Source organism: Epinephelus lanceolatus, chromosome 11, assembly GCF_041903045.1.
Source record: "Epinephelus lanceolatus isolate andai-2023 chromosome 11, ASM4190304v1, whole genome shotgun sequence".
Taxonomy (NCBI): Eukaryota; Metazoa; Chordata; class Actinopteri; order Perciformes; family Serranidae; genus Epinephelus; species Epinephelus lanceolatus.
The window spans coordinates 36,569,420-36,594,662 of NC_135744.1; the positions used below are offsets into that span (position 1 = coordinate 36,569,420).

General features: G+C 40.4%; 2 protein-coding genes across 2 annotated transcripts; both read left to right on the forward strand.

The window, feature by feature from the left end:
• Window positions 1-854: 854 nt before the first annotated feature.
• On the forward strand, window positions 855-9,039 carry slc22a5 (solute carrier family 22 member 5). The gene is made up of 10 exons (XM_033650078.2): window positions 855-1,379; window positions 1,471-1,574; window positions 4,104-4,258; window positions 4,393-4,564; window positions 4,721-4,847; window positions 5,939-6,033; window positions 6,202-6,416; window positions 7,878-8,060; window positions 8,229-8,364; window positions 8,653-9,039. Exons 1-10 carry the CDS (start codon window positions 990-992, stop codon window positions 8,735-8,737), a joined length of 1,662 nt encoding a protein of 553 aa, XP_033505969.1. The 5' UTR covers window positions 855-989; the 3' UTR covers window positions 8,738-9,039.
• Window positions 9,040-12,084: 3,045 nt separating this feature from the next.
• slc22a4 (solute carrier family 22 member 4) lies at window positions 12,085-21,324 on the forward strand. Its single transcript, XM_033638670.2, has 10 exons — window positions 12,085-12,638; window positions 13,208-13,311; window positions 13,412-13,566; window positions 13,855-14,026; window positions 14,449-14,575; window positions 17,453-17,553; window positions 17,746-17,960; window positions 18,454-18,636; window positions 19,967-20,102; window positions 20,639-21,324. Exons 1-10 carry the CDS (start codon window positions 12,231-12,233, stop codon window positions 20,715-20,717), a joined length of 1,680 nt encoding a protein of 559 aa, XP_033494561.2. The 5' UTR covers window positions 12,085-12,230; the 3' UTR covers window positions 20,718-21,324.
• The last annotated feature ends 3,919 nt before the right edge of the window (window positions 21,325-25,243 follow it).

Sequence of the window (25,243 nt, forward strand, 5' to 3'; positions counted from 1 at the left end):
TGTGTCAGCCCTGTGATAGTCTGGCGACCTGTCCAGGGTGTACCCTGCCTCTCGCCTGATGTCAGCTGGGATAGGCTCCAGCCCTCCTGCGACCCTCAAGAAGATGAAGCGGTTAGAAGATGAATGAATGAATAATAAACTGTAGATTGATTACACGGGAAGGTTAGGGTAGGGAGGTGATGGTGTGGTTGCCTAGCAACAATAAAAAGGCGAAGTGGCCTTAGATTAAAAAAGGTCTTGCAACCTGCAAAACCCTGTCTGTGTGATCGGAGCATTCACTGAACACATTTAACAGACTAAAAATGTGTTAGGCTACTTGAAAACAAAGGGTGTTTTTGTTTTGTTTTTTAAATTGTTTGTAAATGAGCCATTTTAGTAGCAAAATATTAATTACATAATTCAAAGCCCATGTACAGGATTGCAACAATTTCTGCTGAACTTTTACATGAAGGCATGCTTGCCTCTGCAGTGTGACTTAAAAATAGCCCAAGGAGTCTTAATGCTACTTAGCAACATTTAGAGTACAAGCACGTGCTCGTCTTTGGGGTATTTAAAAGTGTGGAATGTTGTTTAGAGAAAACACCACTCAGACCCGAGGGGTGGGTGCGGGGGTGCTTTTGATCATTTTGCTTCAAGTGAATTAAATCAAATCAATGAGTGAGAGGACTCTCATTCACTACCCTCAGATAAATAGCATCCCTGTCTGCTCATAAACTGAGAGACAGTGGATCCAGTGGCACTCTGGGATGGAAAGGTTATCCCCTTGAAAGAATGTTTAATACTCTCTCAGGACTTCAAACCAAAGTTTTTCACTTGTGACTCCGTCCCACTGAGGGACCAGCTCACTCTGCTCCACACAGGGCTCAAACCCAACACTCTGGTACAAAGCTCAAGACTTTAAGAGGGATACCAAGGCTCATACTCTGAAGAATTTCAGAGGATTTTTTTTTCTCCCTCAAGAGCAGGGAGGTATTTTTTTTATATAAAGAATGGGAGACTATGATGAAGACACTGCATTCCTCGGACAGACTGGTCCTTATTTCTGGACCACATTCTTCCTCCTTAACACAGTTTATCTCTCGACTGGATTCAACGGACTTTACATGGTCTTTATCGGGTCAGCTCCTACACATCACTGCCTCATTCCGGACGTGAACTTAACCGAGGAGTGGAAAAATGCCATTATTCCTGTTACAATAGTGGATGGCGTGGAGGTGCAGACCCAGTGCAGCAGATACAAGCTGGATGTGGTGAGAAATCTCTCTGCTCAAGGATTTATTCCTGGAAGGGACGTCAACCTCACTAACCTGGAGCTGGAGAAATGTTTAGATGGATGGAGCTACAGCAAAGAGATCTACCAATCCAACATAGTCACTGAGGTCAGTATGAATGTGCGTGTACAAGTGTTTAATATGGGATTTTTTTGTTGTTGTTTGTTTAAAATATGCATGTAATTCACATTTTGCACAGTGGGACCTCGTTTGTGACGACCAGTGGAAAGTTCCCTTTGCATCCTCGACTCTCTTTGTGGGATACCTCTTTGGGTCCCTAATCTCAGGCCAGCTTTCTGACAGGTATCAGTAAAATTCCCTTGAATGTATTTATGTCATTGTCTAATATGAACTTTAAATGTACTTTATGTTTAGTAAAACAGTTTTTGTCATTTACTGCATATGTTAGACATTTTTATTCAAGAAACATTGGTAACATTTTGGAAAATGCTCATAGAAACTGAAAAACATTGATTAAGCAAGTGAGGCTTTCACACTGTAGTAGAGGGGCCTGGGACTTGATAGGCTTCCATTATAATGACAACAGCTCCATCTACTGTTAAAGCTGATCTCCAATGGAAGGCAAGTTTTCACTGAGAGAGAAGTCTCCTACTTTAAAGTCATCGCCCGTCTTTCAGTGTCGGTTTCCAGAGAATCAAAACACCTTTGTCTTTAAGAGTCGTCGATGTTAAGCACTCTGCTCTGACAGATACTGGTGTTGTGTACCTTTGGTTGTGGAAAAGCATGGGGCTCAGGACACAGCAGTGTGGAGCATTTGTGTGTTTAACTTTTTAGGTCTTTTGCAGCCTGGAAAAAAGGGTGTTTGAGCATTGAGGTTATCGAGCTTTTGTGGCCATTGTGTCACATTGGGTGATTATAAATACTAAATTAAAGAAGAGTACACCTGTTTGTTGCCACTTCAGGAGAAGACATTATCATCTTCAGCCAGGAGCTGTGTACCAGGAAGGGATTTACAATGTCTACAAGGGCAGATATGTGTTAAAATTATGGTGGATTGTGTTATCATGTGTGCTGAGATGATGAGTCTGTTGGACTTCATCCTCTATAGGAAGAGTTTGATATTATAAGAAGGGATGCACGATAATATCCGCACATCATTGGATATTGGCTTTAAAATTAAATACTGGAATTGGCCAACATACTGATAATATTGGTATGTCATTGATATCGGCTTTAAAATGTAGCATGCCTTTTCTTTATTTGCACAATGACTGAATATTCCATACACTGAAAAGTATTGTAACCCATGTCCCTATCTGCTGGTGGGCCATCACAATAAGATTATGCATGCATGATATGATGTTAATTCCACTACAGATGAGACCTGATGATCACTGAAGTTAGGTAGGGAATAAAAGTGGATATATCAGTATTCGTTATCCGTCAAATGAGTTGTTAAATATCAGCATATCAGATAAAAATCCAGCATCATGCATCCCTAATTATAAGACCACATAACCATGTCCTGAAGGGCACTATGCTCTATTATGTAGTGAGGGAAAATGTACAGCGAGCAAGTCATCAAAGCAAAATAAACCTGATGCCTTTGTGTGTTTAACTATGTAGCTCTTCTGCAGCTGTGCAAACTTTGCCACCAGGGGGAGGGCCTTTGAAGCTGTTTGATCAATGTGTCACACTGGGTGATTAAGACTAAATTAAAGCTCAAGTGTGTACCTGTAAGTTGCCAGTTCAGGATGTGTAGTTTCTGTTAAGAAGCTCAGTTAAACTAGTCTCTCCTAACATTCCCCTTTTCAGGTCAAGCAACAAACCAGTTTGCAGTGTTTAGGTTCTGGGGTTGTGGTACTGTGGCCACCTGCAAGGACTGGATTGAGAGAGAATGGCTGAGAAGTCAAGGGCACAGCATCTTGTTACAGTATTATACAATAAAATCAGACATGTAACTAGTTTTTCTGGGAAGTGGCATGAATATTATCACTGTTACTGTTAAACATTTCAAGCATTTAAATTACACAAAGCACCGTTTGCAGTGCATGGTAGATAACGGTGAAAGTTATTGCCTTTATGTAATTTGTAAATCATTTTCTGCCTGTGCAAAGTCCTTTGCCAAAAATGATTCAGCTGCTCTAGATTTCGGTCACTCACAGCTGTACTTGATCAAAAGTCATGCGGCATGTTATCAGCATTTTGCATGGCTATAAACCTGGTTGAACAACGTTTTGATTTAATGCAGCCAAGTTGCAAGAAGCTTCCAGTTCCTAGCATGAATATGCAACACCATTTTTAGAATATTGTTACGTATAGTCACGTTTTACAGGAAATGCCACAGACTGTGAGGGTAAAGTGCTGACCCTCAACATCAATTTGAGCGTGTTAAATCCACAATACCAGCATCAACAGTGCAAGAACTGAAGACCTTTTTACACATGCAGCAGTCCTCAGATTAAGGAGACAAAAAGTGATATCAACCAAGTTAATCTAAACTTAAATAAAGTTAAAATATATTGTATTGGGTTGGCAAAAGTTATTGCTTCAGTCTGCTACTCACAGACATCAGCAGACACCTGGTATCTTCCTGAGCTGATGTTCTGCCTGGTCTGTGCCACAGATGTCTTCACTTGTTGCTTGTTTAGTTGCCTTTTTGCCTTCACTCTGGTCTTCAGCTAGTGAAACAAACACACACAAACACTCTGTGGCTGTTCATGCCCACTACCCAGCTGCATGCTCCTCAAACAAGGGATTTTATTATAAAAAAGAGACAAAGCAGTCACCAAGATGTCACTGTCACCATATTTCCACACGCACCATATCTGTGAATCACTGTCATTGACACAAAGTTCTTTTTTCATTCAGGTTTGGGAGGAAGAAGGTTGTTTTCATCTCTCTTGCAGCCCAGTGTGTCTCAGTGCTGCTTCAGTCCTTCTCTCATTCATGGAAGATGTTCTGCGTCATGTTCCTCTTTGTTGGAGCCTCCCAGATATCCATGTATATTTCTGCATTTGTACTAGGTATGGATTGTAAAATAATTGTTCGGTCTCATTAGCAGTCTTGACATATTTCAGCATGACTTTCACTATCTGCTGGTTTATCTGTTTTTAATCTCATGCTTATTGCTGAACTTTTACAACTTTATCTCTGACAGGAACAGAGCTTTTGAGTAAAACTATGCGAGTGCTCTTCACAACTCTCGGGGCCTTCCTTTTCTATTGCATCGGGTACATGACGCTACCTTGGATTGCATACGGAATCCGAGAATGGAGGACTCTGCTCGCCGTTCTGTCCTCAACGTCTGTGGTTTACATCCCACTGTGGTGGTACGTCACTCGTAACAGTCTTTATTTTCTTAAGTCCTATTTTGTGCATGAATAAAATATGCCCATAGTCAGCGTCCCTGGTTTAACAGCAAGATGTGGTCATTAAATACAACATACTTTGTTGACATTTGTGGTTAACTTGTATTGGTCATGCAGGTTAATCCCAGAGTCTCCTCGGTGGCTGATTACTCAGGGAAGAGTGGAGGAGGCTGAGGCCATTGTGAGGGATGCTGCAAGGAAAAATAAGGTTGAAGCACCACCTGTGATCTTTAAAGAATCTGAGGTATGGTTCACGTACATTTGTGACGTTTTAATTTTAATCTCCTTCACAGTTACAGCTTCAAGGTCCAGTGTGTAGGATTTAGGGGGATATGTTGGCAGAAATGGAATATGATATAATAGGTATGCTTTCATTAGTGTATAATCACCTGAAAGTAGGAATTATTGTGTTTTCCTTGAAACAGAGAATGGCAGAGCAACTTATATAAAAGCCTTTCTGCCTCAATGAAAAACCTGAGGTCAAAACCAGATGCATTTTAACCAGTGTACCTTACAAAATAAATATAACTTGTTGAGATTTAGTTCCTGCTCTGCTTAAAGGTCTAGTGTGTAGGATTTTGTTGCAAAAGTGAAACTTCTCCCATGTGCCAAGGAGAACTATGGTGGCTGACATTAAAATGCAAAAGGATAAATGTCCCCCTCTAGTGCCAATATCTAGCCAGTGTTTAAATTGTCCTTTCTGGGCTACTGTAGAAAAACATGGTGGACAAAGAGGATCCACTCTGTATGTAGATAGTAGGAATTATTGTGTTTTCCTTGCCTTAGAAAAAGCTGTTTATATCACCGTAGGGAGTGGGGCCTCATTTATGGAAATCGCCATGTTCACCGCCATGTGTCCACGGTAGCCCAGAATGGACAAACCAAACACTGGCTCCAGATAGAGCCATCCACGCTTTCTTGTTTTCACGTTGGCCCCCATAGTTAGAAGCCCCTCAGTGATAAGTAGCATCAGAAGTACATTGATTTTTAACATTAAAATTGCTTTTTTCAGTGTTTTTACTGGTTTAAATCACCGGATCCATTTGTTTTAAGAAGGAAGAGACCTCTTTGGATAATTCGGCTCCTGCTAAAAGCTTCCCAATCAATGAACACTGAGGGAATTTTAATCTGGAATAGTTTCAGATGGTTGCAATCTTCAACCCTCACCACTAGATGCCACTAAATCCCCCTAAATTTTACACACTGAACCTTTCCAAAAGATGATAAATGTAATCAGATACAAGTCAATAGAATGCTCTCATAACACACTTGAGATATTCTGTGTCTGTCAAGAAAATGTAACAACATGAATTCTCTTGCTTGCATTGATTTCAGCTCCATTCACTGACTCCAAGCAGGAAATACTCCATGCTTGATGTTCTAAAAAACAAGAACATCAGATGCATCACACTGATGTGTCTCCTTTTGTGGTGAGTGGTTGTTATTTTTCTCATTCTGATTCTAATGGTCATCATTCACATTAGATGTTGCTATGCATAATATGAATTGAAAACCAAGGTTACCCGTCAATGAAAAACCAAATGGAAAATTGGGAATTATTTGATAATACGAAGAAGCTTTTTTCTTTTTTTTTCCAGGATGGCAATAAACATTGGGTATTTTGGATTATCCCTGAACACCTCCAATCTGAGTGGTGACCCCTTCATGAACTGTTTTTTGTCAGCTACTACTGAGGTCCCTGCCTATGTCGTTTCTACCTGGCTGCTAAAGAAATGTCCAAGAAGAGCACTTCTGTCAACATTCCTCAGCCTTGGAGGAGGACTTCTTCTTCTAATCCAGTTCATCCCTGATAGTAAGACTGTACTTCATTCGCACTGCCTTGCAAATTTCCCCGCTGTGAGACAAAGAGAGGATTATCTTATCTTATCTTATCTTCTCAGACAGCGATAATAGCTTATACTGCAGCTAAAACTTTTAGGGACTGTAAACACCACAGCTATGGGTAATGATTATTCTCAGTTACATGACAGCATATTTCAGAGGAGTGCAAATATGTATTACAAAAGCCATGCAGATGTGTTTGGTTTTCCTCATGTTTCTTCTGAGATTTCTATCATAATATCACAAGAGGTAGCTGACAAAGTATATATATTGTAATACATAAAAACATGATGACCGTGCCATGTTTGCTGTATACATATATTTGTAATTTGGATGACCTGACTCTTTAATAGCAGCTGCTTCCTAGTAGGCACATGTACTTTGCAGCAATGTGCACTCAGCTATCAGCACCATCAGGCTTTCTTATAAGCAACACAACACATTTTCAGTCCTTATCCTTGAGTGTAGAAACACATTTGCCTTCTTTGTGACCCTTGTCCAATCATAAATCTCATTCTGTCCATTTTTTCAATTTTAATGAGAGCAGATGATGGTCAACCTGCCGCACACTATACAAAGCTTGTCACATGGTGCCTGGACAGACTTTTTAGAAGAAGAAAAAGATACTTAGACATTTGATTGCAGGCGGTTTTATCACACGTTAATTAATGTTTAAGCACTTTAACAGAGGAGAGGAATCATGATGAATACATGAGCAGCATACCCTCTCCACTAAGGTGATGTAACACCTGGAAAAAAGTTACTGTGTTACTTTGCAACCGGAGAAAGTCATAATATGTACTTTGCCTGTTATCATTTCTTTTTCCAAGAACACACCAACAATGGTTGAAGAGAATGGCAGAGCAACTTATATAAAAGCCTTTCTGCCTCAATGAAAAACCTGAAGTCAAAACCAGATGCATTTTAACCAGTGTACCTTACAAAATAAATATAACTTGTTGAGATTTAGTTCCTGCTCTGCTTAAAGGTCTAGTGTGTAGGATTTTGTTGCAAAAGTGAAACTTCTCCCATGTGCCAAGGAGAACTATGGTGGCTGACATTAAAATGCAAAAGGATAAATGTCCCTCTCTAGTGCCAATATCTAGCCAGCATTTAAATTGTCCTTTCTGGGCTACTGTAGAAAAACATGGTGGACAAAGAGGATCCACTCTGTATGTAGATAGAAACGGCTCATTCTAAGGTAATGGAAACACAACAATTCTTATTTTCAGGTGATTATAAACTAAAGAAAACATAGTTATGAAACTCATACACCATTTCTGCCAATAGATGCCCCTAAATCCCACACACTGGACCTTTAAGAAAACCTGAATGTTTTATTTTCTGACCTGGTTTTTTTATCCTGAAAGATGAGGTGTTTTACAAAATTTGGGGACTAGATTCATAACACACTTCTCTCTCTTATCCACAGCCCTTCAGTATGTTGCTCTGGCGCTGGAAATGACCGGGAAGTTTGGCTTCACCATGTGCTTCAGCATCGTCTACATCTACACTGCTGAGATTTACCCCACGGTACTCAGGAACGTCGGCATTGGAATGTGCTCCTCTGCTGCACGCATTGGCAGCATCACAGCTCCTTATGTCATCTATTTAGGTGCGTAGATGTTAAGTACTGCATCTCACATGGCTACTGCGTATTAACTGCTTTCATATAATTTAAAAGAACACAAAAGATCTGCGCAGGATAATACAGTGATGCGTACAAATATAGTCAATGCTTGTCATTTTCTAATGTGCAGTTATGCTTGTTTGTTATTTACAGGTACTTATAATAAGGTTCTGCCTTATATCCTCATGGGAAGTCTCACGATTGCTTCCTCTGTGGTAAACTTCTTCCTTCCGGAAACCCTCAATAGAGATCTTCCAGAAACAGTGGAGCAGATGCAAGAATGCCAAGGGTAGGTTCATTTTACTCATCGCTGAAGTTTGCATGTTTTTCAGGTCACCATAACAAAATTGTTTTGCAATGTACTTGATTCATTAAGACTTAGATTCATTAAGTCACAGAGGGACTGAACTAATAGCCTCACAGTTAGAGGGGCTTTAGTACTCATCCTAGAAAGAGCTTTACAGGGATAAAATATCTTGTTAGAATTTGCAAAATGGTCAAGATTGGTTGATCGAACATATAAATATATCAGCTGCCATTTATGTATCTGAGGTAATTGTGTTTCTTCTGATTACAGGTTGTGTCATGGATTCAGAAAGACGAAATATGTAGAAGATGAAGGAAGGAGGAACCAACCCATACAACGTGAGGCCAAAGTCTGATTTGCAGACTCGTAGTTTTTTCTCAATGGAGTTATCTTGCTTGAAAGTAATAATCAGAAATCTGAATATAAAATCCAAAAAAAGTTGCACAGTGGGATCCAAATGTCCACTGGCAGGACCTGTTCAGTTTTTTATATTTTTATTTTGTTTTTAAAAACTTGCTAAAAGCTTGCTAAGAACCTTTTTTAGAAATGTTTCAAAGAATTTTTTTTTAGAATGTTTGTATGAAATTGAAATATGTGTCTGATTGGTCTCTAATTTTTGTCATACATAATTAAAGTATGAACATATGAACCCTCAAAGCACAGCCTGAGTTGTTTTTGTCTTTTAACAAAAAAAGATCCTGAATTAATATGTTTCTGAGATATCATTGCTGCTCCAGGTGAAAAGAGGCTTATGAAGCGAGCTCTGTAGTAAAACTATACTGCTCTAGTGTCTGTACAGTAAATATGAGGCTGCAGCTAAGCAGCTAGCATGGCTCTGTCCAAAGTTAACAAAATGTATCTATCAGCACCTCTAAAGCTCATTTATTAACATGTTATATGCTGCTTACTGAACAATAACATACAGCACATACACTATAATTCACCCATTGAAACTGGGAGAAGAATACAAATGAATCCAAGTTTAAAATCTGCAGTTGGTATTCAGAGTTGGTCACTTTCCCACAAATGATCATGCAGTGACAAAGAGAAGGATCCCTCTGTTCTGAAGAGTTGTACGAGGGTGATTTGATATTCCAGTTGGTTTGTGCATGATGTGGTGAGATTGTACCTTTGTTAAAAAATGTAATTAAATTGCAAAATGTAATGATTTAGTACAAAACTGGGACTCAGTCGCAGAGAATAACACAAAGGTCAGAGGTCAAACACGTGAAGGCAGTCAGCGAAGGCAGAAGAGTCCATTCAGGGAAATCCCACAAACAGCAAAGTCCATAAATCCAAGTAGAGTCAAAAACCAAGGAATCAAACACAAGGAAAGGGCTGGAGAGCATGAACACACCATAGAGCGATAATGACAATCTGGCAACTGAATGGGAGAAACACTGGGCTTTAAATACACCAGGGCTGATAACTTACCATACACAAGTGAGTGGACCCAAACGCAAGAACAGAAAGTTGACAGAATATCACACAAAAATGCGACAAATCACATGACATGACATATATTTTAGTTTTTGGTACACAAGTTAATGGTGACAAACTCACAGTTCAGGAGCACACAGCATGTAACAAGGTAATGTTTTCAAATGAATACATTATTAATAAATCCATGTCAGTTTCAATCAATCAATTTTATTTATAAAGCCCAATATCACAAATCACAATTTGCCTCACAGGGCTTTACAGCATGCGACACCCCTCTGTCCTTTGAGTCATGTGTTGTACATACTGTAAAATGTATAGCACCTTTACCTTGTGCTGATCTTTGCAGTGGTGCCATTTAGATATATCCCACAGTATGACATATTTCCATGTCACTGGCTATAAAACATGATCTGCCAAACCAAATATTAACAGGAAACAGAACATTCACAAATGTTACTGTGTATGAAATCACAGTATAAACTGTATAAAATCTGATTTATGTCAAGCCTGCTTAATTATATGTGTCAAAACAGTCAAGAAGTGAAAAGAAATCCTCACAGGACACCGTCCTGCAGGAATCTGTAATAGCTTCTAGCAGACCACAAATGAGCAGCTAAGCAAAGGAGTCATAACTACTTTATCTTTAAACCATCTGTAGCAAAAATACAACTCAAGCATCATTTGAAATGACACTGTCTGTCTTTATTACTGTTTAACCTCTGCGTGACAATGATTAACTCCCTTCTCAAGGATCCTTGAATGTTATTTTATTGCATGGCATTATATCATCACCTGGGCATGATATTTCAAATCCTATGTTTTTATTATTGCTTGAGTTTGATAGAAACATATAAATTAAACTATATATAGTATATACTTGAAAGTATTTTGTCGCACAACAAATTTTGCATAAGCTCAAGTGGTGTTTGTGACGGCTCAGATGGACAGCTCCTCTGAAACCATGCCTGTGCAACACGTTGGTGGAGATGTTGCACAGTGCTACGGCTTCAACATAGCTAATCAACAATGACTAACGCAATGTGATATCCTCATATGCTCTGGTTTAATGGCCTTAAATGTCCACAGCAATATGTTCAAAAGGAACCTTGATTAGAAATAAAGGTGCTTTTGAAGTGGCCGGTTGTTGTAACCAGCTGCGTGGCAGCTTTTGGCACCAACAGCAGAGTGTTATCTGCAACAGTATGAGCATCATAACTCACTCTTTATAACCTGTCCTAATCAGTGCTAATCACACTTTCCTGTTTGTCATGGATGCACACCCATGCTCTGTTTAAACCCTTTATCAAACCCTGGTCACTTACTACCAAGTTAGTACCAAATAACAAAAGTCGCAACAGGCAGAAAATAACCATAGCCTCAAGATGCTATGCTTTGTCCCCTGAGCTGACAGTATGCACAGTTTGCCCACATGTAAAGACATTCAGCCACTCAATCAGAGGAGCCCCATCCCCAGTCTGCCGTCCTGTCATTTCAAGCAGCGCCTGAGACAGAAGGTGGACGGCCTGTATCTGCTGATGTTGTAGGTGGGTCTGCCTATCCTGGATGTCAGCAAGACGGCGCACGGTCTGCCGCAGCTGAGATTTCAGCAGCAGGTTGCTAGGGAGTCCGTCCATCCTTTGCTGCCTGGACCACCATTGTGACACCTATGACCACCTGGAGGACTTGGATGGACGGTGTGGACACAAACTGGCAGGTGAGGCCTCCTTCAGCTTCACTGTGGCATTTAAGCACATGTAAACATTGACCTTTGAGTCGCTGCACCCTCTCTACACCTGCAGCTGATGCCAAACCAAACCTACACTGATACAGTGTTCTACTTTTTTTTTGTTTTTTTATAGAGCTTTATGTAACTGAGTAACTTCCTGGCTCGGGTGAAGCTGATATAAAACCTGAGCTCCTGCTTGATATTTCCATCTTCAGTCTGGCATTGCCTCCACTCTAACTGATTTCCATGGGGAAGGAGAATTCGAGTCCCCCTTACCAGTCACTGGCAGTCAAAGTATTCGTCTGAATCTAACATCATTTCAAGTCCACACTGATGCCTTGCAATGCCAACACACTAGTTTTGCTGGGGTTTTAAAAGTAGCTAAAAGTAAAAATGTTAGTCCCACCCATGCCACTGATTGATTAATCATTAGTCCCCATGCAGCAGCCCTTTTTGGATAGATTGCCTTTTGAAACCACTGTTTCTGTTCATGATGCCAGAAGAAACTGTCAACTCAGTAGAGTGGGCGGATTCAAAGGTCTGAGCTCAAGTGACCTGAGCTTGGCTTTATAGCTTATATGCATGTCACAGAGCAGTAGAACACACTCTGTCTCGTGCCTGTCAGTACTGACGTAGCGTCTGCTTGTCTTTTTTCCTTCTTTTCTTTTTAAAAATATCAATGGGTAGCGAAAAAATCAGAGACTATGACAGCATCACATCTTTTCTTGGATCTTGGGGGCCGTTTCAGCTAAGGATCTTTTTAGCACTGGCCATCAGCATCATCCCAAATGGGTTCTTTGGCAGCTATATAGTATTCATAGGTGATACCCCGCCTCACGAGTGCTCTATCCCTGAGAACTACAACATCAGTGAGATGTGGAGGAATGTGACCATCCCACTGGAAACAGTAGATGGCATTGAAAAGCGTAGCTCTTGCTCAAGGCTTAACCTGGAAATCGTCAGGAACTACTCTCAAAATAAAATCATCCCAAATGTGGATGTGAATGTGAGTGAGATTCCTTTGGAGAGTTGTCGGGATGGATGGACATACAGCAAAGAAACCTACCAGTCAACCATTGTCACAGAGGTGAGCAATGAGTCATCAGTTAACTTCCCTTTAAACATGTTTGTAAGGTTTCCACAATGAAATGGTAAAAACTATCCTTTTCACGTTTAGTTTTCAGTCAGTTAATATAATCAACTAAAAAAAGACTCACTACAATCTTTGTTTTTAGTTTTGCATATTTAGTATTTAGTGTCATTATTTTAGTGTAAAACTGTGTCGGAGAGCATTTTAAAATAGAAAAGAAGCTAGAATACATACTTATCCTCATGTTGTTTCTACTTCTGGGAGTAATAGTACCCTCCATGTGATTACTATGACAGCTGCTTATTATGCTGCTGCTACTTCTGGCACAAAAGTGTCACCTGTGTTATTGTTGCCACTATTACTAGCACTATGCTACTGATAACATTGCAACTACATCTTAATAAGACTGATAGTATTATTCTTGTGACTACTGCAACTGCTAGGTCTAGTACTAGTACTAATTTTATCACTCTAAAATGTGCTTATAAGTTTCATTTCATTATCACAAAAGTGGGATCCACTGTTTTTTTACAACAAAAGACTGATAAAATGCATTGATTTCACAGTGGGACTTGGTATGTGAGAATGCATACAAAACTCCACTAGCCACCTCTATTCAGTACGTTGGTGTACTAGTGGGGGCATTTATCACAGGCCAGATGTCTGACAGGTCCGTACTGTTCGCAACATTGTCTGAAAATTTTAACAGTCTAATTTTGAAGTGAAGGAAAATTTAACTTACTCAAGTACAAACTGTATGTCTTACACAGGTTTGGAAGGAGGGTATCACTCTTTCTCACGATGGCTCTTCAGACTGTGGCGATCACAGCACAGATATTTTCCCCAAACTGGGAGATCTTCACCCTCATTTTCTTCTTCGTGGGTGGAGGGGGATACTCCAACTATACCATCGCATTTGTGCTGGGTATGTTTGCCACTGAGGATTTCGAACATGCAATATTTCATACAGCTTGTTAGGTACTGTATGTCACAATGGTTCATCTGACCTGGCAGGTAAAACAGGAAAAAAATCCAGTTCCCACAAATATTCTGGCTCTTACTGAGGCCCAAAGTGGAAAAAGTAGTTTATAATCTTGTGGGAACAAGTTATAAACTTTTGGAAACAAATTATTTTCTTGTTCGCAAAGGATAACTAAGAACTAAGATAAAATTTTATATTGATAAGTTCTCATTCAATCTGTTACGGCTACAGGTTCAGAAATTCTAAGCACCAAATCCAGAGTGGTCTTCTGCTCCCTTGGGGTTTTTATGGGCTCTGCTTTGGGTTACATGTTAATGCCAGCTGTGGCTTACTTCCTCCGTGATTGGCGGATGCTGCTGATTCCCATGGCTGCCTCTGGCCTGATCTACATCCCTATGTGGTGGTAAGAATATTCATACATTGCATTTCAGCTTCAGCAACCTTTACATTTCTTGCATGATGTGTTTAACACCCCATGTTCCTGTATAATTGATGGTGGCTAACCAGACGGGCATTCATTCATTCATCATCATCATCATCTTGTAAAACCAACACTTACTGTGATAAAACACTATCGCAAAATCTCAGCTTTGTGGGGCTTTGTGCACACAGCTGATGATACTTTCTTCCATATTGTTTCCCTTAAAGGTATGCTTTGTCAGAATGGTTTGCATTTGGTGAGCAGCTTGTTGCTTCAGTTGCTGGTGTGGTCAGGCCCTTTGAGGTCATGGTTAAGGAACAGAGGCTGCTTTGATTGAGCACACTAGGTCTTGTGTCTCTGCATGCATGTGCTGATAATGTTGTATCTCTGTTTCAACCCTCCAGGTTAGTCCCAGAGTCCCCTCGCTGGCTGCTCTATCAGGGGAGGATGAAGGAGGCTGAGGCCATACTGAGAGACGCTGCCAAGATCAATAACGTAGAGGCTCCAAAGGCCATTTTTACAGAAGCTGAGGTAAGCTGCTTTTATTCCTAACACATAATAAACGTACAGTGCACTTGCTTCGGAGGCACTATGTTGAGTAGTTTAAAAATAAAACAAAGCTTTTGTCATTTGTAGCAGTGTTCCTGTGAGATATTTGGTTCTCAGCTCAGAGTGCATGGTGTGCAATGGAGGAGAGGTGCATGTTAGGGGGAGGTTCACTCAAAGAAGGTCTCATAGCCTCTGTATTAGTCAGTAATGACATGAGATATAGTATAATTAAAACAAAAATAGTGTCATATAAACGACTTTATCTTAATTGTATTTATTTGTATCATCATTGTACAAGTTAAATATAAACCCACACCATCTGCCTTTGGCTGCAGATTTGTGCTGCTGTGTGAATTTGCACCGTCCAGATAACAATGAAGAAACATGTTTCCATTTGTATCTACACTGAACAAAAATATAAACGCAACACTTTTGTTTTTGCTCCCATTTTTCATGAGCTGAACTCAAAGATCTAAAACATTTTCTGTACACACAAAAGACCATTTCCCTCAAATATTGTTCACAAATCTGTCTAAATCTGTGTCAGTGAGCACTTCTCCTTTGCCGTGATAATCCATCCCACCTCACAGGTGTGGCATATCAAGACGCTGATTAGACAGCATGATTGTTACACAGGTGTGCCTTAGGCTGGCCACAGTAAAAGGCCACTCTGAAATGTTCAGTTTTGCTTTACTGGGGGGGGTCAGAAAACCAGTCAGTATCTGGTGTGCCCACCATCTCCTTCACATAGAGTTGATCAGGTTGTTGATTGTGGCCTATGGAATGTTGGTCCACTCCTCTTCAATGGCTGTGTGAAGTTGCTGGATATTGGCAGGAACTGGAACACGCTGTCGTATACGCCGATCCAGAGCATCCCAAACATGCTCAATGGGTGACATGTCCGGTGAGTATGCTGGCCATGCAAGAACTGGGATGTTTTCAGCTTCCAGGAATTGCGTACAGATCCTTGCAACATGGGGCCGTGCATTATCATGCTGCAACATGAGGTGATGGTCGTGGATGAATGGCACAACAATGGGCCTCAGGATCTTGTCACGGTATCTCTGTGCATTCAAAATGCCATCAATAAAATGCACCTGTGTTCGTTGTCCATAACATACGCCTGCCCATACCATAACCCCACCGCCACCATGGGCCACTCGATCCACGACGTTGACATCAGCAAACTGCTCACCCACACGACGCCACACACGCTGTCTGCCATCTGCCCTGAACAGTGAAAACCGGGATTCATCCGTGAAGAGAACACTTCTCCAACGTGTCAGACACCATCGAATGTGAGCATTTGCCCACTGAAGTCAGTTACGACGACGAACTGCAGTCAGGTCGAGACCCCGATGAGGACGACGAGCATGCAGATGAGCTTCCCTGAGACGGTTTCTGACAGTTTGTGCAGAAATTCTTTGGTTATGCAAACCGATTGCTGCAGCAGCTGTCCGGGTGGCTGGTCTCAGACGATCTTGGAGGTGAACATGCTGGATGTGGAGGTCCTGGGCTGGTGTGGTTACACGTGGTCTGCGGTTGTGAGGCCGGTTGGATGTACTGCCAAATTGTCTGAAACGCCTTTGGAGACGGCTTATGGTAGAGAAATGAACATTCAATTCACGGGCAACAGCTATGGTGGACATTCCTGCAGTCAGCATGCCAGTTGCACGCTCCCTCAAAACTTGCGACATCTGTGGCATTGTGCTGTGTGATAAAACTGAACATTTCAGAGTGGCCTTTTATTGTGGCCAGCCTAAGGCACACCTGTGCAATATTCATGCTGTGTAATTAGCATCTTGATATGCCATACCTGTGAGGTGGGATGGATTATCTCGGCAAAGGAGAAGTGCTCACTGACACAGATTTAGACAGATTTGTGAACAATATTTGAGGGAAATGGTCTTTTGTGTGTATAGAAAATGTTTTAGATCTTTGAGTTCAGCTCATGAAAAATGGGAGCAAAAACAAAAGTGTTGCGTTTATATTTTTATTCAGTGTATATTCCTCTTCATGCAGCCCTTTTGCAATTTGCACTGCTGCATAAACATGAACCACAGTGCCCAGCACATGTGTGTATTGTACAGTGTCATGGCTGTGGGTAAGAAGGAACGTCTGTGTCTCTCTGTGGAACACTGAGGCAGGATAAAGCAGTCGCTAAACACACTCCTTTGACTGTCCACAGTGTCATAGAGTGGGTGAGAGGGGTTGTCCATGATGGCCAGAAGTCTTTTAAGCATCCTCCTCTCAGCCACCGCTCTCACTGGGTCTAAGTTAGACCCAAGCACAGACCCAGCCTTCTTCAGCAGCTTGTTTATTCTGTCCTCATCTCCAGCCTTCATCCCACTGCCCCAGCATGAGACTGCAAAAAAGAGGGCGCTCTCCACAATCGAATGGTAGAAGGCATTCAGCATAGGGCCATGAACATCAAATGACCTGAGTCTCCTCAGGAAGCACAGCCAGGGTGTGTGGAGAATTTCATAATGAGTGGACAGCTTTGTTTGCTTTCACCACTAACACTGCAAAGTTTAAATAATCAGAAATATCGAAAGAAAAACAAATGAAACAGTGATTTAAACCGGTAAAAACACTAATGTTAGCAGTTCCACATTACAAATCAGTGTATTTCTGACATTTTTTATCATAGATGGGCCTCTAACTATGGTGGCCAGCACAAAAATAGGAATGGCCCTGTCTAGAGCCAGTGTTTGGTTTGTTCATTCTGAGCTTCTGTAGAAACATGGCAATACAACATGGCGATCTCCATATATACATATAAGGACCTGCTCCCTCGTATTAATTTACATAGATTCAGAATTGGCTGCTGCAACTGTTTCTCCTTGTTTTTTTTCCCAGATAGAAGATTCACTGGCTATGAAAGACAAGAAATACAACATTTCAGTTATCGTGAGCAGCTGCAATATGTTCTCTCTTATATTACTGAGTTCATTTCTGTGGTACGTCTGAAGTTTCTTCATGGCATAAATCCTTTAAGCACTCACACTTTACACAACTCATGCCCAAATTACAATCAACAATTACAAGTGTTGGTCATGCAAGATTATTATTACAGATGCATATAAAATTGTTTGTCTTCTGTGTCTCCCATCATATGCTTATTCAATTTGTTGTGTTGAATATCTCCGCAGGATCATCATCACCATTAGCTACTATGCTTTAATCCTCAACACTTCAAACCTGAACGGTGATCCTTACCTAAACTGCTTCTTGTCTGCACTGGTAGAAGTGCCGGCTTACATTGTTGCCTTGTTACTGCTCAAGTACTGCTCCAGGCACTTCTGCCAATCTTCTACACTGTTCCTTGGAGGCTTCATGATCCTCTGTGTCCATCTCATCCCTATGGGTAAGGCTGTTCTTTCAATTAACATATTTAAAGTCAACACATACTGTAGTGCTGGTTAACAACATAGGCAATCACATTAAAAGGAAAATGTCATCCTGCTCATTTCATGTTTTGTCAATGTTTCAGTTCCACTTTCAATGCCGCTGTAATGTCACAACACTAAGCATTTCCTTTAAGCAACGTCTGGAGGGTGTCAGACTTAGAGTCAGTGACAGAGACCTCAAACACTGTGCAGGTTTCACAGTGGGACAGCCCCTAGCTGTCACTGATTTAGCAGGAGTAAGGGGGGACATTGGAACTATAGGCTAAACTACAGCTGAGGCTGATGGGAAATGTCATCAGTTTTGCAGGTATTTGGTCATAAATAAAATAATTTGGCAAATAAAATGTCTAATTTTCACATGGAGGAAGTAAAAACAAAGCTCCGTCAAAGGACTGTATACAGTATATGTAATTCTTTTGACTTTTAATTTGTTTGTTTTCTTTCCCTTAGATTCACTGAGTGTGCCTGTGGTCCTTGAGATACTGGGGAAATTCGCCATAACATCTGCATTTTGTGTGGTGTACTCCACCACATCAGAGCTCTTCCCCACTGTTATCCGAAATACAGCAATGGGGTGTTGTTCCATGGCCGCTCGCATTGGAACCATCGTCTCCCCCTTTATCATTTATCTGGGTAAGGAGTGTAATCAGTTTTCTATTCTAAGTCAGTTCCAGGGCAATTTCTCTGAGACAAAATTCTTATTATGTTGATTATTTCTGCAGTAGAGAACTGCAACAATTAGTCCAATAGTTGATTAGTCGAGTGACAGCAAATAAAGCCCTGTTACAGTCATATTTTAAGCAAAAATGCCAAAGACTGTCTGGTTCCAGCTTCTCAAATGTGACAACCAGTTGCTTTTTCTTTGTCATTTTTGACGGTAAATTGAACACCTGAAGGTTTTAAACAGTCACCAGAAAAAAATGTTGGCATTGTACGTCTCTGCAAACCACGATTTTGTTACACTTATATCTTTTATTCATGTAATCAACATTTCTAAAATAACGTAGCGTATGAGCTGACTTTGTCATAGAGAGAACAAAGGGATGGTGGATGACGCCTGCCAATATGCACACCACTGTTAGAGACCAACAATAAAACAAGCTGTTTTCTGCCAGTCACCTCTGTGTTTTCATCGTCCTTTTAGCCACCGAATGTTTTTCTGCAACCTGTTGCTGTTTTTCCACCAGGGATAGTGCAGCAAAAAGGGCTATTTTTTACCATGGAAATGCTGCATTTGCAGCCAGAATAGCGCCACGCAAGTTGATTGTTTCTTGCCGAGACATTGCTGCGTTTCTAGCCAGGATAGTGCCATGCGTCTCGGTCATTTTTTTTACCAAGACTTTGACGGCTTCTCCATCTGTGATTGTGCCGCCAAAATCCCAGACATGATCTTTTCCTAACCATAACCAAGTGGTTTTTGTGCCTAAACATAACCACATGTTAACCACAGCGTTGTTGAAACATAAAGCTTCAATGCAATAATGTACAAAAGTGATGTATCTGTGGTTTGTAGAAATGTGCAATGCCACATATTTGCTGGTGATTGGATTGATTGAAGACAAAGACAGGCCTCTGAGAAATTGTGGATGCCATGAAAATAACTGGCATATTAATCCATCCATCCATCCATTTTCATCCGCTTATCCGGGGCTGGGTCGTGGGGGCAGCAGGCTGAGCAAAGCACCCCAGACGTCCCTCTCCTTAGCGATGCTTTCCAGCTCCTCCTGGGGGACCCCAAGGCGTTCCATCTTGTTGCAGTCCGACTTCACTGAGAAGTCTGGTCTCTTGTCTGTGCCTTTAGTATGAGACAAGTTTCTTATGTCTGTCAACATCAGTTGTGCAGTAAGCAATTTTTTAATCAAAATTGCACCTCCAGTACAGGTGTACAAGCAACTCAGAGGCTGTTTGTGTAATTTGTGTTTTCTTCGCCTTTCTCACTGCTTTTTTCGCTGATCTTTTGCAGGACGATACAACAAGGCACTCCCGTATATACTGATGGGAGGCTTTGCTATTTGTGGTGCTGTCTTGTGTTTCCTGCTGCCAGAAACGTTTGGAAAGGCTTTGCCGGAGACCATCTCACAAATGCAGCTGATATGCGGGTGAGTTTACACACTGGATTTACTGTATGTTTACTTGTGACAGTATTCATCGTGCAGATGTAGCCACTGCAAAGGTCATAGCTTTACGTCTGGGTTTCAGCTATAGGCACTTAGAATTAAATGTTAATAAGTTGCTTCAGTGACAAGTTCAAAGTCCTCTCCACATTCTATATGATCACAAATCAGAAGGAAATGTGGTTTTGTTTGTTTTTTACATTTTATGTCAGATCATTATCAGGTCAGGAGAAGCTCTTACATCACTGTCACTGGAAGAAAATAGTGAAATGCAAATAATCCAAATGAATATTTCAGTGTGGATGCTTGCTTTTCACTTCAGTGAGCAGAGTATACGAATATTGATAATTGGTTACTATTTACAGTTTTTTATGTTACGGTGCATCTGCGTCATAAAAGGGCTTAATCATTTACACATGCAACACAGCAGGCTGTTTGTAGTGTCATGTAAACCTTTGACCGATGATCTTTATGCGTCTGCTGTTACACTGTCACTAAACGTCCTCTCAATGTTCAAACAGGAAAAGACGGAGAAAAGAAAACAAAGCTGAAAATGGAGAGAGCCCGGCTGATTATCAGAGTAAAGAAACAAAGCTGTAGTTAGTTATGATTATGGATTTTATTTTCTAAAGCATCTCATTGACCTACCTGCTTACAGAAATATTTTGTTTTATGTAAAATTCTGATTCATGTTTTGTTGTTTGAAACGCCCTATACTGCAACTTTAATTTATTGTGAAGCACGTTGTCACTCAATTTTAAAAAGATTGATCGAATTTTCACGACCAAAGAAACTTTTTTTTAAATTATTATTATTGCTATTATTACAACAGAGCACATCAGTCCAGTTTTAGCTGCCCTGCACTAGCTTCCTAAAACTTTTTAAACTTATTTCATGGTCCTCCTTCCTATATACAAAGCCCTTAATGTGCAAGAACCAAGCTACACTGCTAACTCCATTGTTGAGTATTTTCCTCCAAGAACACTGCGATCATCTGCTGCTGGTTTATTGGAGCTCCCCAGCAACAGCCAAAAGATAATCAGGGATGCGACCTTTGTCAGTTACACCCAACAGGTATTTTCAGGAAGCCAGCCCAAAACATATTCTTAAAAGAAAGCTAAAACACATCTACAGTCAGGTCCATAATTATTTGGACAATGATACAGTTGTCGTCATTTTGGCTCTGTACACCACCACAATGGGTTTTAAATGAAACAATGAATACCTGCTTAAAGTGCAGACTCTCAGCTTTCATTTAAGGCTTTTTTCAAAAATGTAGTATGAACCGTGTAGGAATTACAACCATTTCTTCACACAGTCCCCCGACTTTAAGGGCTCATAAGTATTTGAACAAATTAACATAATCATCAATTAAACAGTCAGTTTTAATACTTGGTTGCAAATCCTTTGCAGTCAATGACTGCCTGAAGTGTTGGACACATAAGCATCACCAGATGCTGGGCTTCTTCCCTGGTGATGCTCTGCCAGCCCTTTACTGCAGCAGTCTGCACTTCCTGCTTGTGTTTTGGGTGTTTTGCCCTCAGTTTTGGCTTCAGCAAGAGAAACACATGCTCAATTGGATTCAGGTCAGATGATATGACTTGACCTTCACAGAACATTCCTTTTCTTTGTCTTAAAAATGTCTTTGGTTGCTTTTGCAGTATGCTTCAGGTCAATGTCTATCTGCACTGTGAAGCATCGTCCAATGAGTTTTGAAGCATTTGGTTGAATCTGAGCAGATAATGTAGCCCCAAACACTTCAGCTTTCATCCTGCTGCTCTTGTCAGCAGTCACATCATCAATAAATACAAGAGAACCAGTTCCACTGGCAGCCATACATGGCCATGACATAACAGTACCTCCACCATGCTTCACTGATGAGGTGGTGTGCTTTGGATCATGAGCAGTTCCTTCCCTTCTTCCTTCTCTTCTCTTCCCATCATTCTGGTAGTTGATCTTTGTTTTATCTGTCCATAATATGCTGTTCCACAACTGTACAGGCTTTTTAGATGGTTTTTGACAAACTCTAATATGGCCTTCCATTTTCAAGGCTAACCAATGGTTTGCATCTTGTGATAAACCCTCTGTATTTATTCTAGTGAAGTCTTGTCTTGCTGACAAGAGCAGCAGGATGAAAGCTGAAGTGTTTGGGGCACCATTATCTGCTCAGATTCAACCAAATGCTTCAAAACTCATTAGACGATGCTTCACAGTGCAGTTGGACAATGACCTGAAGCATACTGCAAAAGCAACCAAAAACATTTTTAAGACAAAGAAAAGGAATGTTCTGTGATGGTCAAGTCATATCATCTGACCTGAATCCAATTGAGCATGCGTTTCTCTTGCTGAAGCCAAAACTGAGGGCAAAACACCCAAAACACAAGCAGGAAGTGCAGACGGCTGCAGTAAAGGGCTGGTAGAGCATCACCAGGGAAGAAACCCAGCATCTGATGATGCCTATGTGTCCAACACTTCAGGCAGTCATTGACTGCAAAGGATTTGCAACCAAGTATTAAAACTGACTGTTTAATTGATGATTATGTTAATTTGTCCAAATACTTATGAGCCCTTAAAGTCGGGGGACTGTGTGAAGAAATGGTTGTAATTCCTACACGGTTCATACTACATTTTTGAAAAAAGTCTTAAATGAAAGCTGAGAGTCTGCACTTTAAGCAGGTATTCATTGTTTCATTAAAAACCCATTGTGGTGGTGTACAGAGCCAAAATGACGACAACTGTATCATTGTCCAAATAATTATGGACCTGACTGTACCTCATTCTAAGTAGCTCTGACTTTCCTCAGACAGGCCTGAAACTCTTTCTTTTTACACCTCACTCTGCTGCGGTTCTTTTAAAATATTGTATCTTCCTTTATTTTATGATTTACTGTTTCATGATTTTACAATTTAATGATTTCATAACTTATAGTTTTGCTGACACTGACCTATGATGCCTTCTATGTGCTCTGTTTTCACTTTCTCTTTTATAAAATTGTATCTAAATGTCCTTCTTGGTCTGTTTCATGTCCACTCTGCCTTATTGTAAAGCACTTTGTGCTGCATTTCTTGTATGAAACATGCGATATAAATAAAGTTATTATTAATATAATGTCCAAAAAATGTAGTTTTGTGTTGTTTTATTCAGTACTAATTTGTTCCTAGCTTTATGTGATCTTGGTATTTGTTGCATGCTCATCTTCAAGCTGAGTTTTGTTTTATTTTATAGCAAAAGGCTGATTAAGTCAAGTGTTCACAGCAAACTGCACTAATTCAGTTATTTTAATGGATTATATTATTGTTTTTCAGCGACCAGTTGCATTTATTTGCTAAACTTTTATAACAGATCCTAATTTAATGCCAAGTCAAATATAATGCACTGTTGTTAAGTTGAATCTCCATTTGTTTAACTGCAGAATCACGTCAGAAAATTTGGATTTTACGACACAAAAGCACACCTTGGAGACAGGATCTAACTTCACCTGTACCAAAACACTTTTTAAAACTCAGCCACACTATTTTAGTCTACTCTTCCAGGGCATTGAGAAAGTGCATTGCAATAAACAAGGCAGCAATCTTGATTTGAAGCATTGTGGGTACATTAATACACAATCGCCACAAGGACTTAATGAAGAGCTGACTTGAGGTGTTTCCTTACAAATTAAGATTAACTCTTCATTTTTGATTAAAAAAAAAATCTGTTTGACATTAAATCAGAATTTAATTTTGGGTTTGTTGATTTTTTGATGTATTTTCCATTTTATTTTATTCAAATTCAACCACAAGATGATGCCATAATGTGAAGCAGACATGGTGGCAATGCAGGTGATACAGATGACCACTTGATTACCAATGTTCTGATTATCCTATAGGATGCCTTCTTATGTTTGAGAGGGTTTGGAAATGGATAACAAGCATTTGCAACCAGTGCGCTTGTTTGGCCCCTGATGATGACCTATGTCCAAACATTGAGCTTTTGATTCAGCACTATGCTGCTGAACATGAAAAGACAATGGGCCTCATTCACAAACAGTGTGTACGCACAAATCTGTGCTTAAACTGTGCGTACGATCGTTTGACGCACAAATACGGGATTCATCAATATTTTCTTACCCGAATTTGTTCTTACTCTGCGAACAAATTTAGAACTGCCTCAGACCATGCGTACGCACAAATGAGGAAGGCCGAACTGACTTAGAAAATGCAAACATACCTTTTAAGTACATGCAGAGTCTATAAAACCACATTCATAAAAGAGATTTAATTAACATTTTTTAAAATAATTAATTTACTAATATATTGGCCAAATGGATTAAATTACCATGAAATTGGCACACGTTCACCCTCATCATTGTGACAATTAAAATATTAACAATAACATGAACAGAAAAACTATCACTCCATCAGCGTGCAGATGATCTGTAATGCCGACTGCCATATCCTTAAGGCTGTGGCCCGCTGGCCAGGAGGCACCCACGACTCATTTATTTTGCAAAACAGTACAGTGGGAATCGTTTGGAGGCAGGGGCTGTGAGAAGTGGATGGCTTCTTGGTGAGCATCTTTTGTTCTAGTCTTTTATTTCAATTGTTTTAAGTTAGTATTTTCAGTAAGTCTCTATTCCGTTAATGTTAAAATGTTATATTGTTTGGGTGACCGGGCATATGGCCTTAAAACATGGCTGATGACACCATACGCAAACCCTGAAACCCCTCAAGAGGTGCGCTATAATAACATACATGCCCACACACGCGCCGTAGAGCGCACTTTTGGCGTGCTTAAGGGCTGTTGGATGTGTTTGGATCAGATACGGCCAGTGGCAAACTACTTTATACCCCTGAGAAGGTGTGCAAGATCATCCTGGCATGCTGTGTCCTCCACAATCTTAAAATGACCCATGGCATTCCTGTAAGACCCGGCGCCATCGCTTCTAACAAACTGTGAACTTTACTACTTCTCTCCTCGCGTAACCAATTTTATTTCAATCAATCAATTTTATTTATAAAGCCCAATATCACAAATCACAATTTGCCTCACAGGGCTTTACAGCATACGACATCCCTCTGTCCTTTGGACCCTCACAGCGGATAAGGAAAAACTCCCCAAAAAAAAACCCGTTAACGGGGAAAAAA